The sequence below is a fragment of the Stenella coeruleoalba genome, assembly GCF_951394435.1.
Source record: "Stenella coeruleoalba genome assembly, chromosome: 18".
Classification (NCBI taxonomy): Eukaryota; Metazoa; Chordata; class Mammalia; order Artiodactyla; family Delphinidae; genus Stenella; species Stenella coeruleoalba.
This window is the reverse complement of record NC_137164.1, coordinates 64222336-64239627: the sequence shown is the minus strand read 5'-3', so window position 1 is coordinate 64239627 and position 17292 is coordinate 64222336. Positions and strand designations below refer to the sequence as shown.

At 35.5% G+C, this 17292-nt stretch overlaps 1 protein-coding gene across 3 annotated transcripts in view; it reads left to right on the top strand.

Annotated features, from left to right (window-relative positions):
* Nucleotides 1-17292, top strand: part of UGGT2 (UDP-glucose glycoprotein glucosyltransferase 2) — a 166483-nt gene that overhangs the window by 81446 nt on the left and 67745 nt on the right. For all 3 annotated transcript variants that reach the window (XR_013824820.1, XM_079902835.1, XM_079902836.1), the window contains exons 16-20: nucleotides 244-375; nucleotides 7324-7488; nucleotides 7843-7966; nucleotides 8059-8157; nucleotides 10312-10403. Coding sequence is in view for 2 of the 3 variants with exons in the window: in XM_079902835.1 (XP_079758961.1) it covers nucleotides 244-375; nucleotides 7324-7488; nucleotides 7843-7966; nucleotides 8059-8157; nucleotides 10312-10403 (612 nt within the window). In the remaining variant the exon portion in view is untranslated. The remainder of the gene's footprint in view (nucleotides 1-243; nucleotides 376-7323; nucleotides 7489-7842; nucleotides 7967-8058; nucleotides 8158-10311; nucleotides 10404-17292) is intronic.

The following is a 17292-nucleotide window of genomic DNA, read 5'->3' as shown; positions in this document are numbered from 1 at the left end:
AAGCCAAAGAATATTCACAAAACCATTTTTACTATAGGATAATAGATTGTATTCTTAAAATGGTTTATTTGTGTATGTGTGGGAATCGTGTGTATATATATATATATATGTATGTATATAGTATGCTTAGAACTTACAAAATATAAAATATGTTCTTTATTTTATAAATATGCATGCTAAGGGAAAGAAATAAAACTAATTACTGTAAGGTGAAAGTTAATTATAATATCTTTATTTTCACAGATGTACCAAAAAGTAGAGAATCACAATATACTCACTGTGGACAATGTGAAGGGTGTTCTCCAAAATGAATTTCCTCATGCTAACATTTGGGATATTTTGGGAATTTATTCTAAATATGATGGTGAAAGAAAGGTAAGCTGGAATGCAAATTTTTAAAAATGTGATCAAGAAACTTTTATTATAATCTCACGAATAAATGATCTCAGTATAATTAAGTCATGATTTAGATTTTAGACCCTCAGAAAAAAGGGAAATTTATACCTTGGAATGACACAAGTTGTATACAATATTTAAGTTGCCACTATTGGCTTTTTTAAAAGTACCAAAACAGATACTTCTCAGAATTTACAGTGCAGAAAATTACAAAAAACAACCTTAAAACAATTAAAAAGTGGCAATAAGTACAGACCTATCAATAATTAAATGTAAATGGACTAAGTGCTCCAATCAAAAGAGTGGCTGAATGGCTCTACAAACAAGACTCTAACTTTTATGTAGAGATAAATGAATTCATTTATTCATATGTATTCTAGGTAAAGGCAACAGCAACATATGATGTGATACAAATGAATTTTTAAGTTGAGATAATTTTATATAGCCAAAACATACTATTTATATCAGTTGCCATGAAAATATCTAACACCATGTTATCCTCAGATATTGGTGTTCACAACCCAATATTACTGTTTCCTATTAACTACCTTTTTATACATAATATATACCTTTTTATACATAATATATTTGGATGTAAATTTCATTTCCAACTGTATTATAAGTACTTTAAGGAAAGGAATCTTGTCTTCTTATTCTTTTGTATTCCTCAAGTTTGCACGTCTTAATTTTTAGATATTATTTTTTGAGTCTTACAGTAATTGAAGGTTGAGCTCTCTTCCACCTCCTGACCGTCCCTTGGTCTCCTCCAGTCCCAGTGGTAGTACTTGAAATATTTTAAACCTGTTGTGGCTTCAAGAGCAAACAATCAGATGAATCAATCAAAGCACATCCTCGAACTGGAATGGAGTCTTCGAAGGCTTCATTCTGAGGCTGATACTGACTTGCTTATAGCTGTATCATGCTGACATGGATGGTCTGGGAAAGTGGTCAAGGTAGTTCTCATGTGGGGAATCGCAGTCCCAAGACAGCAGTTACTTACCAACTGGTGCAAAAGTATTTCAGTACAATAAGAATTGGAAAGTCCTGTTGCAAACCAGCTGATTATCAGATCTGTTTTTAACACATTTTGGTTAAATGAATATTTAGTGTGAGTGTGACTTTTAAAGTGTTCCTTGTTAGTAAGTCAAGTACTATGGTTGTTTTTTAACAACTTTTTTTTTGTAGCTTTAAGGGTTACTCCATTTTTACTCATTCACGTATTTTTCTACCTATTGCAAATATATCAAGATAGTCAAGATATTGGTCAGATAACATATCTAGAATTTTCCTTACACAAACAAAGCCATTAACAAGCCAGCACTTTGCCCCACACACACCAGCCCCAAGAATGCCCTTCTGCAGCCACTCTGCATTTTGTCTAAACTGAACTGGTTGTCCTCTGTACTGAAGCACAGCTGTCATTTCTGGATCTGCCTCTGCTGCTTTCCTTCATTGGATCTCTGCTTTTTCTCCGGCTTCATGAACACTGTGCGTTTCCTCTTTTTGATTTATTTTGCTTTTACCGCTTTCTCAAGCAAGTATGAATGAAAAACATTCTTTGATCTCTTTTATATAAAAGTTTTTTATTTTATATTTGCATTTTATTGATGGACTGGGTAATCATTTTTCGTGTGGATTTTGAAGGCTTTCTTTTACTCTCTCCTAGCTCCTAATAAGCTACTGAAATGAATGATACCAATCTGATTTTGACTCCTTTGTCTTTCTTTGATCTATTTATTTATATTTCCTGTTTGAAGGTTTTTAGGATCTTTTTATCCCTGTTGCTTGGAAATTTCATGATATGTCTTTGTCTTGATCCTGTTTCATTTAACACATTGGGTGTTTGGTGGGTCCCTTCTAATGGAGATACGTGTCCATCAATTCTGGGAATTTCTTTGTGTTGTTTTTCAATGCTTTCCTGTATTTTCTCTGTTCTTTCTGAATCTTCTGGATTGAGCAATTATTTACTTTTTCTTCTTCTTTTATTCCTTTTTGGAGTGTCCAGTTTTTCTTTCATGAGCACAGTTTTTTAATCTAAGAATGTTAGCTTTCTGACGTGTTGTTCTGTGCCCTGCGCTATCTCTGCCTTCTATACCTTCCCTTTTTCATCCAGTTTGATTTCCTTTTTTGTGTTTGAAGCATTTGTCAAATGTATTATGATGTCTGGTTGTCTTTGACATGTAAGTATGAAACCGTAAAAAGCTGCTTACAAATAAACGGGTCTTTTCGGCTGGTGGGCCTCACTTGGGGAGTGAGTCAGTTTTTTCAGTTAGATGACCAACAAATGAATGTCTTTTCGAATGCTGGCATTCTGTTGCAGGGTTTGATTTCTTCAAATGAGAATTCTTTATTTTCCTCTTAGAAGGAGTATATGTGGCAAACGAAAGGGTGCAGATGTGGGAAACGAGGCGATAGGATATGTCCAGAAATAGGATGTGGTAATAGGCTGCGTTGAAAGAATGTGAACTTTCCTTCAATCTTCTGTCTTGTTTCCATCCCCTTTCTCAGCCTTCCACTATACCTGGAATCCCCAAATCTAGAGCCTTTGTGATTCAATTTCAACAGAGAGTAAAGGGAAGCAGAATAGTTTAGCCTTTCAGGATTGAGAGAGGGACCTTGGTATACAACTTCTCTGCATACAGACTCTCAACAGGTTTCCGCATTTCATGCTCTGCTCCTTATCTTCTCCTTCTAAGGTAGTCTAGGTTTTTAGCCCTCAGGGGTTCTGAAAACGTTGACGTTCCTTTCTGTCTGCATGGGAGCGACTTCCCTTTCTACTTTGGTCACCTACTCTTTATCTTTTCTCCCATTTTTCTTTGTGGGCTCATATCTTGTTATTGTTGTTATCATCATCGTTGTCATCATGATTTTTATTATTATACTCTCATTTTAGTTGCTGACTTAAAAAAATGCACGTGAGAGTCACGAGTTAAGTTTTATTGGGGGCAAAATGAGGACTATAGCCCGGGAGACGGCATTTCAGATAGCTCTGAGAAACTGCTCCGAAGAAGTAGGGGGGAAGGTCAGTATACATGTGATTTTGGTGACAGGGGAGTACATGCAATTAAGCACATTTTCTTTGCAGAAGGTTTCCGCTAGTCTAGTGAAGGCTGCTGCTAGTCACGAGGAGCAGATGTCACCATGAAGGATTTTAGTGCTTTTCTAGATAAGAGGAGAAATAAGAATTGGGCTCATAAAATTGGCTTCTGAAAATATCTATCTGAAGACCTGTTCTGCCAGTTTTTCTCAGAGCACAGAGTGCCTCGTCTCTGCTCTCCACCTGAACTCCTTTCAGGGGGTGTTGAAGGTCAGCGGCTGCAGCAGCACATGATTTAATCCTTGTAGAGGTGGGTGGCAAGCGCCATTCTGTAGTTGGCATAGTGAAACTTGCAGAATCGAGATGAGCACGTGTGATAAATCTACCGTATTTATCAGAAATCCACTTTTACTCTTTATCAAGTTAAGCTGCAAAATGAATATTTTTATGGTGTTGCCAGTTTTAAGATACCTGTAGTCATATTCTCCTGAAATTATGAAACACATTAAGGATTTTTGTGAAGATTATGGATTCAGTACACGCCTCAGAAACATTGAATCCCATCTTTTGTGTGTGAGTTCAGTCTTCTGTTTTCTCCTTTTTTACACCTCTCTCCCTTAAGACTGTCTTGTAATGACGGTATCTTCATTTCTTAATTTCTGCATTTTTCTCAAGTCTACTTAATCTCCAGCTTAAATTGGACTCTGTGTTACTTACCGTCCTTTAGTTGTGCCTGGTTTTATTCCTTACCTATTCCTCCCAAGAGTTATTCTAAACATTCATCAGTCCTATAAGCCCTTTTCACCTTTCTCTTCATGCCTCAAAAATCATTCTGATTACTACGTCACAAAGAAAATAAATGTTTCAGACCTTTATTCCCTAAACTCATGTTCCTGTAGTTTTCTCTCTGTATCCAAACTTTATTTTTTCTTTCAACAAACATTTATTACTTACAATATTCTGTCCACAAGAGGTAAAAGAATAGAGTACTTGAGGATCTTTTGAAAATTAAAAATAAAATCAAAATTTAATAGGACAGAGACAAAAAGAGACACATGAAAAGTAAGAAGGTAAACAGTCTTCAATTCACAAGATTCAGAAAGAACAGAGAAAACAAAGGAAAGCATTAGAGGAATACCACAAAGAAATTCCCCAAATTGATGGACATGAGTCTTTATTAGAAGGGGCCCACCCAATACGCAATACATAGACCTTAAAGTGACATTAAAGCCGCGTCCAGAAGTAGGAGGACAGTTGGACAAAAGAAGACAAAGAAGTGGTAGGTAGTCGGCATTCCAGAGAAAAATGTTAGGATGTCCTGAATGTGAAGGAACGAAGAGAGTTGGTGTTACTACTGAGTAGATGTAGCAAGTATGTGTTTGTGTTGTAGAGGGAAGTCCCTAAGATGAGGCTGGAGGTGTAAGCGAGGGGCCTGATTACACAGAGTGTGGTGAGCCGTAGTTAATTAACAAGCTTGTGAACTCAAAACAGTAGAATACCTTTGCAACAGTGAAAAACCTGAGAAGATATTAAGCAAGTGAAGTGACAGTGACATGCATTTTCTCCAAAGAGCATTCTCCGTTGTTGAGAATAGATTGTCAGAGGGTAAAAGTGTACATAGGAAGACGGATTAGGAAGCATTTAGGTGAGAGATGAGAGATGGGCTAGTAGGTTTTTGGAAGAGTAGAGGCAGAGAAAAATGGACACAATTGAGGTATTTGGGAAATACAATCCAGGACCTGCTGCTGGATTGGAAAGGGGAGAGAGGAGAAGAGAAATTGTCAAGGACGGCTCCCGGGCTTCAACTAACTCACTGGGATGGTGGTAATGCCATTGCCAAGATGGAAAGGGTGGAAGAGAAACCAAGTGGGAAATAAGAACAGAAGTTCAGTTTTTCACATGTTGAATTTGAGGTGCCTGTGAGAATTCCATAGGAGATGTGAAGTGTGATTGGATATTTGTGTCTACAGCTCAGAATAGAGATGTAGGCTAAAAGTACAAAATTCAGTGTTATGGCTTATTTGTGGTAATTAAGGCTTTTGTAATAGACAGGTTGCCTAACTGAAAAATCACAGGGGAAAATTGCTGTATTTCTAGCAGCAATATCCTTCTTAAGGTCCAAAGCCATGTATTCAGCTGCCTGGGGGATTGCCCATAAGCGTCTTAAATGAATTTAGAACTATGCCCATCGTCTTTCTTGTTACCCCAAACCTTTTTTTCTTTTTTTGTGCCTTATCCTAGCGGGTAGCGCCATCATTCTCCCAGGGCACTCAGGCTACTAGAAGCCGGATAGTTGTCCAGCTTCTTTTCCCTCACACCCTCCCGAACAGTAGATCATCAAGTTCTGTCAGTTTTGTCAACTAAATATTTCAGAAACTGCCTCATTCTCTCCTTGCTTCTCACCACTGATTTTTGTCTGGCTCTTGCTTTTTCTTTCCTGTATTTTTGCAGTAGCCCCTGACCCACCGCCCCCAGTGCATGCTCTCCGACCCTCTTCCTTCTCTTTGTCGCCACTATATTCTTTTTTTTAAAGAGCAAATCTGATCGTATTTCTTGTCATGAGCCCTCTTCCTAGGTAGAATTGACCGTGCCCTCCCTAGTACCCCTGGATATCTATTCACACTTATTTTTAATGTATCCATCTCTCCCCCTGTTAAACTATGTCTTCTTAGGACAGAGTTTGCATATCATTCTTATGCATTCATTGCCTAATACACAGTAAATGTCCAATAAATGCAGAGATGGTAAGAGTTCAGACTCTTGGTCAAACAGATGTAACTACAAAGTCTGTTTCCCAAGTGTAGCCGTTATGTGGCATTGGAAGTGACTCTCTGTTTTATCATCTGTAAAGTGGATATAATAGTAGTCCTTAGCTTCATAGGGTAATTGTGAATATGTTGGCTATAATGAAAGTTTTAATAATTTGTAGGGTTGAGTAACGAATGAATTAATTGTTTAGTGATGCTTTATCCCTCACAAGATAAAATCCAGATGTTGAGGACCTTCATGATCTGTCCTCTCTCCCCATCCCCTCTGACTCCACATCTTCTCCCTATGTAACTCCTCCCACTGTAAACACAGAAAAGTACTTGCCATTACCTAAATATACCACCTCTCTCTCCCCTTCTGTTCCTTGCAGTGCTGTCTCTTTTCACTGGGAATGTCTTTCTCCACTTTATCTCCCTAGCATATTTTTGCTCATCCTTTTAAGACTTTTAGTGTCGCTCCCTAACAGAGGCCTTCTGTGATCCCTCCCCTCCACCCTCAAGCTTAGTCATTCCTTTTCTGGGCTCCCATACAATCTGGTATATGCCTCAGTTTTGCTTGTATATATGTGAGCCCCTTGAAGGCAGATTTTTCAGCTGTGTATGCACAAAGTCTAGCCAAATGCTTGAATTCAATAAATGTTAACTAAACAAATGAGTATAGCGAGAAATGAATCTCTTATGCAGGTAAATGCATTTTTTAAAGTAATGTCATACTCTCTATGAGGGGTCAGCAAACTACAGCCCATGAGCCAAATCCAGCCTTTCTACCACGTGTTTTTATAAATACAGGTTTTTGGAGACACAGCCACGTTCACTCATTCATGTGTTGTGTGCCACTGCTTTTGCACTATAACATCACGGTTGAGTAGTTGTGTCAGAGACCAGACGGCTCACAAAGCCTAAAATATGTATCTGGCCCTTTACAGAAAAAGTTTTCTGACTTATTCTATGTAGGTAAATTACTTTCCTTTAAATAATGTTTGGAAAGGACAGATAAAATTAGCAAAATTAACATTTTTTCTATGACATACAAAATGTGGCCGTGTCCCTTTCTTTATTTATGTGTTTCTTTTTCAGACAAACGTATTCTGTTTAACTCTCTGGTATTTTTTAATTGCATAGGCAGGAGCAAGCTATTACAGGATGACTGGCCTGGGTCCTTTGCCTCAAGCTCTTTATAATGGTGAATCCTTTCACCATGAAGAGCTGAATATTAGGGAACTAGAAACGGCTGTTCTTCACAGAATGATGGATGAAACTGCATATTTACAAAAGGAAGTTTTTATGGTAGGTAAGCATGTGTGAGAAAATATCTGATGAATGATATTTAAAGATGATTTTTATGTTAAAAATATCTTTTAATAGCAAAAGTTAATTGTGTAAAAGTTTCCATTCTGATCGTTTAGTAATGATTTTTAAAGTAGTAATTAAATTTATCTGTGCGTAATTGCATCTAAAAAATTGCTTAATTGGAAAGAAACTTCACAGTTTTATAGGAAAATTTATTATAAGAATCCTAAATTGCATGTTACTTATTGACTTATTTTAGATTCAGTAGTCTTTAAATGTATTCTCTGCATAATTTTAAAACATCTGCATATAAATCACATATGTTACCTAAATAATATTTTATTATTTTAGGGTACATTAAACGATCGAACAAATGCAATTGACTTCCTTATGGATAGAAATAATGTTGTGCCCCGTATAAATCCTTTGATTTTGTACAATAAATGGCAGTACCTTAATTTAATATCTACATCAGGTAATACAATCCTTCCATATACTTTCCTATAAATGTTTATTGAGTTGTGAATGTTTTATTCATTATTTAACATTTAATATTAAAATTTTTAGTAACTGCTGATGTTGAAGATTTCTCTACTTTCTTCTTCTTGGATTCACAAGATAAGAGTGCTGTAATTGCAGAGAACATGTATTATGTAACCCAGGAAGGTAATAAGCATATTTTATTTTCCTGAATTTATTCCTAAATAGCAAAAACTTGTAATTTTATTAAATGCTTGCATAATACGTTTCTAGATGTTGATATCTGACTGGAGACCTGGCTTTCAATTTGAGGATTTGAAAATTATTAGGATGTAAGGACTGTGATGAGAAAATGTGATGCCTCCTATCTTAGCTAATCGTATATGCAGAGGGGTTAATCTTGAGGGGTTTTTGCCTTTGTTTTTTTTAAAGCAAGCTATTCCATTTTCCTCCTTTTTAGGAAGGTAGTAAAAACCCTTTCAAGATTAAATAAATTGATAATCTTATCAGGCATGAATAAAAGTGTAATTCCCAGATGAGAGGAGAATAGTTCTGTATTCTGATTAAACAACGTCTAAATGTTTTGCTTAAGTTAAGGGTCATAACCAAAGGAGAGGGAGCCAAGACAGGAACATCTTTGGAAATAAGGGCTTAGCCTGGATAGGAAAGTCTTCAGTGTGACCACAGTTCTGTTAGAGACCGTGAACTATTCAGATACATGAAGATAATTGGAGTTTGGTTGGTTTTGGTTTCACTTTGTTTTGTTTGACCTGCTTTGCTCTAGAGAGAACAAAAAGAGCCAATGCATGAAACATAAAAGAAAGCTGATTGTTATTTCAGTATATAAAGCAGTAACTTTCTAACAATGAGTGATCTCAAGATGGAATTACTATGTAATAAGGGGTAAATTTTTATATATGAGAGAGATTTAAGCAGACAGCTAGTTTTTGAGAATGCTGTGGAGTGAATCCAAATTAGGACCATATGGCCCTTGAATTACTTTGGAACAGATCTATGATTTCATGTTCATAAAGTGGTCTGTCTACAAGAGAACCAACAAATAATAAAATATAATTCAATTCCATATTATGGCAGGCTAAGGTCCCGAATGTGTCAAGTGAAGGGAAAAGGAGGCAGAGAAACAGGGAGTAAAAAATAGGGCAAACATATTTATCAGGTTCTGGGTTATATTTCAAAAATTGCTTCTGGGCATCAGAATAAGTTAGGCCATAATTAATGCCCTTTGGTTAAATCTCTTGCAATCTAAAAGAAGACTTTATTAACTGAGAAACACCTGATTTCTTTATTTGCATTTATGTAAATATGTAAAGAAATAAAAGAGTTGGGAGAAATTTACTTAGCACTTTTGAAATAGTTCTGTTTACTAGTTGTAATGGTAAAAGTGATGACATTAAGAAGGCACGAGAATTCTTTACCTTTCTTCTTTGAGAAGAATGTGCCACTGCCTTACTCTCAAATTGCTTCTGAAGGATTGCAAGTAGAATCGATGTTATCCTTCTTTTTGTTATATTTTTTTCATTAACCAAAGCCAGTTTTTGCACAGTTATATATTACTGAGTATGGTAATAACTGTAGCTTCACATCTATTCAGGTGTAGGTTTTTGGTGTAGCACACATTTTACAGTTGTTTTAAGTGGGTCATAAGATCTAAGGGACTGATTTTTCTATAGGTTTTAATGATGGCCAGACAAGTATTATTTCAGGTGTTATATGCTGAGGCTGGATGAAATTAAACCCATTTAACTGTGATTGCAGAATTAAAAATTATTTCTTCTTGTGGCTTCCAAATTTTCAGATGTTTCTGAAACAAGAATTGCATTGATGTTGGCATAGGATGATGTGAATTAGGCCAAGTTAATAATAGTCAGAATTTTTGAAATACATGAATCATAAGCTAATAAATATTGCTGTTTTCAATATCTGCTAATAATTTATTGTGTCCAGTTTTACATATATGTGAGGTACAAATATCATTATTTTTTACAAGTGTAGCTGGAAGGCATTTTTGCTTGGCAACAGTAGAACTTTGATAAGCATGATACAGTTTTCCCTACTGGCAAAAGTATCTCACATATGTGTTTCTTGGGGACTATTCTTTCTTTTTGGTATCTGAGTTTATATAAAGGTTATTCCTCTTTCAACATTTTTATGTGTATTTCACTCTGTGTGTATGTAATTTTTACCAATATTTGCTTATTTTCAGAAAGATTCATTTTAAAAATTGTTACTGTTTTTATGTATTTTGTTAACTGGAAATGTCCCTGTCTTTAGTTTGATTTTAAGAAGAATTAGTTTGACTAAACTGTTTGAAACTTTCAGATGATGTAATTTCTTCAGTTACTTTCTGGATTATTGCTGATTTTGACAAACCATCTGGGAGAAAACTGCTTTTTAATGCATTAAATCACCTGGTGAGTATTTAGACACTCTTACTACAAAAATTCTAATTTGTTGTAATTTCGAGAAAGCAATATGAAGAACATGCATTAAATCATTATTTCCCTTCATGTTAACATTTTCAGTACCTTGACTTGGTTAGAACATGGTGCTAAGGAGATTAAGACAGGCATTCAAATTCTTTCTCCATGTAGAATGGGTAACCTTGCCCAGGAAAAGAAAAACCTACATGTCTTCTGTGATTCATGACCTATATATTCTTTGCTAGTCCTTGCAGTTGGACATACATTTACATACATAGTGTGTATGTACTGAATGTTTGTGTCCCCCCAAAATTTATGTGTTCAAATCTAATCCTCAATGTGATGATATTTGGAGGTGGGGCCTTTAGGAGGTAATTACGTCAAAAGGGTGGAGTCCTCATAAATGGGATTATTGCTCTTACAAGAAGAGGTCAGAGAGGTAGCCCACTCTCTTTCTGTCATGTGAGGATACAAGGAGAAATCGGCAGAATGTAGTGCAGAAGAGGGTCCTCACCAGCACCTGACCATGCTGGCACACTGATCTTGGACTACCAGCCCCCAGTTTGTGCTATTTTTTTTTACATACCTCTCTCAATAACAAGTAAACCAAGTACACAGAAAATCAGTAGGGATGTATAGAATGTTTGAATAATAAAATAATCAAACCTGACCTAATGGATATTGATAGAAAAGTACACATAGTATATGTTCTTGCAAAGCACAAATGTAACGTTTAAAAAACATTTGTAGATGCTAGGCTATAAAGCAAATCTCATGAAATTTTCTTTTGCTTTTTTGCATCAGTAGTAACTATTTTTTTTAAATTTTTTATTGGAGTATAGTTGCTTTACAATGTTGTGTGAGTTTCTACTGTACAGCAAAGTGAATCAGCTATACGTGTACATATATCCCCTCTTTTATGGATTTCCTTCCCATTTAGCTCACCACAGAGCATTGAGTAGAGTCCCCCGTGCTATACAGTAGGTTCTCATTAGTTATCTATTTTATATATAGTATCAATAGTGTATATATGTCAATCCCAATCTCCCAATTCATCCCACCTCCCCCTTCCCCCTTAATATCCATACATTTGTTCTCTACGTCTGTCTCTATTTCTGCTTTGTAAATAAGATTGTCTATACCAGTTCTTTCAGATTCCGCATATATGCGTTAATATACGATATTTGTTTTTCTCCTTCTGACTTACTTCACTCTGTATGACAGTCTCTAGATCCATCCACATCTCTACAAATGACCCAGTTTCATTCCTTTTTATGGCTGAGTAGTATTCCATTGTATGTATGTACCACATCTTCTTTATCCATTCTTCTGTCGATGGACATTTAGGTTGTTTCCATGTCTTGGCTATTGTAAACAGTGCTGCAGTGAACACTGGGGTGCATGTATCTTTTTGAATTATGGTTTTCTTAGGGTATATGCCCAGTAGTGGGATTGCTGGGTCATATGGTAGTTCTATTTTTAGTTTTTTAGGGAACCTCCATACTGTTCTTCACAGTGGCTGTATCAATTTACATTCCTACCAACAGTGCAGAGGGTTCCCTTTTCTCCACACCCTCTCCAGCATTTATTGTTTGTAGATTTTTTGATGATGGCCATTCTGACCTGTGTGAGGTGATAGTTCATTGTAGTTTTGATTTGCATTTGTCTAATAATTAGTGATGTTGAGCGTCTTTTCATGTGTTTGTTGGCCATCTGTATGTCTTCTTTGGAGAAATGTCTATTTAGGTCTTCCACCCGTTTTTTGATTGGGTTGCTTTGTGGTTTTTTTTGATATTGAGCTGCATGTGCTGCTGTTTGTATATTTTGGAGATTAATCCTTTCTCAGTTGCTTCATTTGCAAATATTTTCTCCCATCTAAGGGTTGTCTTTTCATCTTGTTTATGGTTTTCTTTGCTGTGGCTTTAAATTTCATTAGGTCCCATTTGTTTATTTTACTTTTTATTCTCATTACTCTAGGAGGTGGGTCAAAAAAGATCTTTCTGTGATTTATGTCAAAGAGTGTTCTTCCTATGTTTTCCTCTAAGAGTTTTACAGCGTCTAGCCTTACATTTAGGTCCTTAAACCATTTTGAGTTTATTTTTGTGTATGGTGTTAGGGAGTGTTCTAACTTCATTCTTTTACGAGTAGCTGTCCAGTTTTCCCAGCACCACTTTTTGAAGGGGCTGTCTTTGCTCCATTGTATATCCTTGCCTCCTTTGTCATAGATCAGGTGACCATAGGTGTGTGGGTTTAGCTCTGGGCTTTCTGGCCTATTGCATTGATTTATATTTCTGTTTTTGTGCCAGTACCATACTGTCTTGATTACTGTAGCTTTGTAGTAAAGTCTGAAGTCAGGGAGCCTGATTCCTCCAGCTCTGTTTTTTTCCCTCAACATTGCTTTTGCTATTCAAGGTCTTTTGTGTTTCTATACCAATTGTAAAATTTTTTGTTCCATTTCTGTGAAAATTGCCACTGGTAATTTGTTAGGAATTGCCCTGAATCTGTAGATTGCTTTGGTAGTATAGTCATTTTCACAATATTGATTCTTCCAGTCCAAGAACATGGTATATCTCTCCATCTGTTTGTGTCATCTTTGATTTCTTTCATCAGTATCTTACAGTTTTCTGCGTACAGGTCTTTTAGCTCCTTAGGTAGGATTATTCCTAGCTATTTTATTCTTTTTGTTGCAGTGGTAAATGGGATTGTTTCCTTAATTTCTCTTTCTGATCTTTCATTGTCAGCGTATAGGAATGCAAGAGATTCCTGTGTATTAATTTTGTATCCTGTGACTTTACTAAATTCATTTATTAGCTCTAGTAGTTTTCTGGTGTATCTAGGATTTTCTATGGATGGTATCATGTCATCTGCAAACAGTGACAGTTTTACTTCTTCTTTTCGGATTTGGATTCCTTTTATTTCTTTTCCTTCTCTGATTGCTGTGGCTAAAACTTCCTAAACTGTGTTGAATAGTGGTGAGAGTGGGCAACTTTGTCTGGTTCCTGATCTTAGTGGAAACGGTTTCAAGTTTTCACCATTGAGAACGATGTTGGCTGTGGGTTTGTCAAATGTGGCCTTTATTATGTTGAGGTAAGTTCCCTCTATGCCTACTTCCTGGAGGGTTTTTATCATAAATGGGTGTTGAATTTTGTCGAAAGCTTTTTCTGCATCCATTGAGATGATGGTATGGTTTTTCTCCTTCAGTTTGTTAATATGGTGTATCACATTGATTGATTTGCGTATATTGAAGAATCCTTGCATTCCTGGGATAAACCCCACTTGATCATGGTGTATGACCCTTTTAATGTGCTGTTGGATTCTGTTTGCTAGTATTTTGTTGAGGATTTTTGCACCTATGTTCATCAGTGATATTGGCCTGTAATTTTCCTTTTTTGGGATATCTTTGTCTGGTTTTGGTATCAGGTGGCTTTGTAGAATGAGTTTGGGAGTGTTCCTCCCTCTGCAGTTTTTTGGAAGAGTTTGAGAAGGATAGGTGTTAGCTCATCTCTAAATGTTTGATAGAATTCACCTGTTAAGCCATCTGGTCCTGGACTTTTGTTTGTTGGAAGATTTTTAATCACAGTTTCAATTTCATTACTTGTGATTGGTCTGTTTATATTTTCTATTTCTTCCTGGTTCAGTCCTAGAAGGTTGTACCTTTCTAAGAATTTGTCCATTTCTTCCACATTGTCCATTTTATTGCCATATAGTTGCTTGTAGTAGTCTCATGATCCTTTGTATTTCTGCAGTGTCCGTTGTGACCTCTCCTTTTTCATTTCTAATTTTATTCGAGTCCTCTCCCTTTTTTCCTTGATGAGTCTGGCTGAAGGTTTATCAGTTTTGTTTATCTTCTCAAAGAACCAGCTTTTAGTTTTATTGATCTTTGCTATTGTTTTCTTTGTTTCTATTTCATTTATTTCTACTCTGATCTTTATGATTTCTTTCCTTCTACTAACTTTGGGTTTTGTTTGTTCTTTCTAGTTGCTTTAGGTGTCAGTTTAGGTTGTTTGAGATTTTTCTTGTTCCTTGAGGTAGGATTGTATTGCTATAAACTTCCCTCGTAGAACTTCTTTTGCTGCATCCCATAGGTTTTGGATCGTCATGTTTTCTTGTCACTTGTTTCTAGGTATTTTTTTTATTCCTCTTTGATTTCTTCAGTGATCTCTTGGTTATTTAGTAGCATATTGTTTAGCCTCCATGTGTTTGTGTTTTTCACAGTTTTTTTTTCTATAATTGATTTCTAATCTCATAGTGTTGTGGTCCAAAAAGATGCTTGATACGATTTCAATTTTCTTAAATTTACTGAGACTTGATTTGTGACCCAAAATATGATCTATCCTGGAGAGTGTTCCCTGTGCACTTGAGAAGAAAGTGTATTCTGCTGCTTCGTGTGGAATGTCCTATAAATATGAATTAAGTCTGTCTGGTCTAATGTGTCATTTAAGGCTTGTGTTTCCTTATTAATTTTCAGTCTGGATGATCTATCCATTGGTGTAAGTGTAGTGTTAAAATCCCCCACAATTATTGTGTTACTCTCAATTTCCCCTTTTATGGCTGTTAGCATTTGCTTTATGTAGTGAGGTGCTCCTATGTTGGGTGCATAAATATTCACAATTTTTGTATCTTCTTCAATTATGCAAAGTACAGTTGACCCTTGAACAATGCAGGGGTTAGGGCCACTGACCCTCTGAGCAGTCAGAAATCCACTTATAACTTATAGTCAGCCCTCTGTATTCAAGGTTCCACATCTGCAGATTCAACCAACCACAGATCATGTAATATTGTAGTATTTACTACTGAAAAAAAATTGGTTTTAAGTGGACCCATGCTGTTCAAACCTGTGTTGTTGAAAGATCAACTGTATATTCTTTGACCACAGTGTAATTAAGTTAGAAATCAATCACGAAAAGAAAACTAGAACATCTCTGTACATTTGGAAATTAAGAAATGCTTCTGTGTAACCTGTTGATACAAAAATGCACATTTGAAAATATTTTTTGAAAGAATTAAGATTTGAATGACATTAAAACTTGACAGATACAACTAAAACTATGTTATATCTGAAAAAGAGAAAGGTTGAAAAATCAGTCATCTAAGCACAAATTTTAAAATTTAAAAACAGCAACTTAAACTTCTATCGAAGAAAGTAAAGGAAAAGGAAGATAAAGATAAGAACAAAAAGTCATGAAATAGAAGACATACAGTAGTTAAGGTCCACAAAGGCAAAATTTGGTTCTTTGAAAAGACTAATAGAATTGATAGAAACACATGGTAAAACTGGTCAAGAAATATGGAGAAGCAGACCCAATCAATCAGTGCTCTGATAGAAAGAGGGGATGTTACTCAAGATTCTGTGGACATGACAGAGGTAGGAAGAAGGCATTTTTAGTTATCAAAGGAATTAAATCTGTAATTTAAGATATTCAAAAGAGAAAACCCCGGACTTATATGACCATACTAGTAAACTGTACCAAGCATCAATCTAACACAAATTTTTTTCCAGAGAATAGAAAAATAAGCAATACATTTCAACTCATTGTACAAGGTCAGCATTACTTCAAAACCAAATGCATAAAAGGGCATTATATAAGAATGGAAAACTGTAGGCCACTCTTACTCATGGACATAGGTGCAAAAATCCTAAACAAGTGAATAAAGGAATAAGCATTATAAAAATCAAGAAGGAAAAATTAAAATTGTCTTTTTTCCAAATTGTTTATACAGAAAATACATATAAATCCACAAAAAGTTATTAGAATTCATTTTTTAGTTTAACTAGGTTGCTGCCCAACAGGTCAGTATACCAGAATTAAGTCTAAGCATTGCAACAAATAAGAAATGCATTTTAAATAAAAATATCACTTATAATAGTATCAAAAATATCAAATGCTAGGAATAAATGTAACATAATTGTTTAAGACTTTTACACAATAAAATATTGAGAGAAAATTCAGAAGTCTTACATGAATGGAGAGATATACCATAATCATGAAAGAGTCAGTATTTTAAAGATGTTCTCCCCAAATTGATGCATTGGTTAGGTGCAATTCCAATATGAATCTGAGCGTGTTTTATGGAAATTGTCAAGCTGATTCTCAAATTTATATAGAGATTCAAAGGACCAAGAATAACTAAGTTACTCTTCAAGAAGAGGAAGGTAGGATAATTGCTCTGCTGGGTATCAAGATCTTTCATAAAGCTATACAACTGAAAACAATTTGGATAGAAAAATAGAGCAGTGAAAGAAGAATAGAGAATCCAGAAACAGACCCATGTATATACTACACGTGCTTTATGATAGAGTTGACCTTAAAGAGCAGTAAGGGTGTCTCTTAAACTTTCTTCTTTTCACATCACACTCAGAAATCAATTCCAAATGGATAGAGATCTAAACATAGAAAGCAAAATAATAAAGGTTCTCAAAGGTAACAAAGGTTATCTTTAGGACTTGAGAGAAGAGAAAGATTTGTAAAACAGAACACAAAACCCAGTAGCAATGAAGAAGAATACCAATAAATTCAACTACATTGAAATTAGGGACTGTTTTTTGTCAGAACACACCAGCAAGAGAATAAAAGATCAAGCCACAGACTAGCAGAAGTTATCTGCATACGGGTAACCAAAAAAGCACTCAAGTCTTAGAAATGAAACCCTTATAACTCAGTACATAAAAGGCAATTATCTCCAGTGAAATACTGGCAAAAGATTCAACAGACAAATCAGAAAAGAGGCCAATGAACATGTTAAAGAATGTTTAATATCATTAGTGATGAGAAAAAGCAAATTAAACCTAATGAGATATCTTTACACATCCACCAGAATGATTTAAATTTAAAAATCTGACAATACAAAATGTTTATGAGGCTCTGGGGTAGTGGGACTT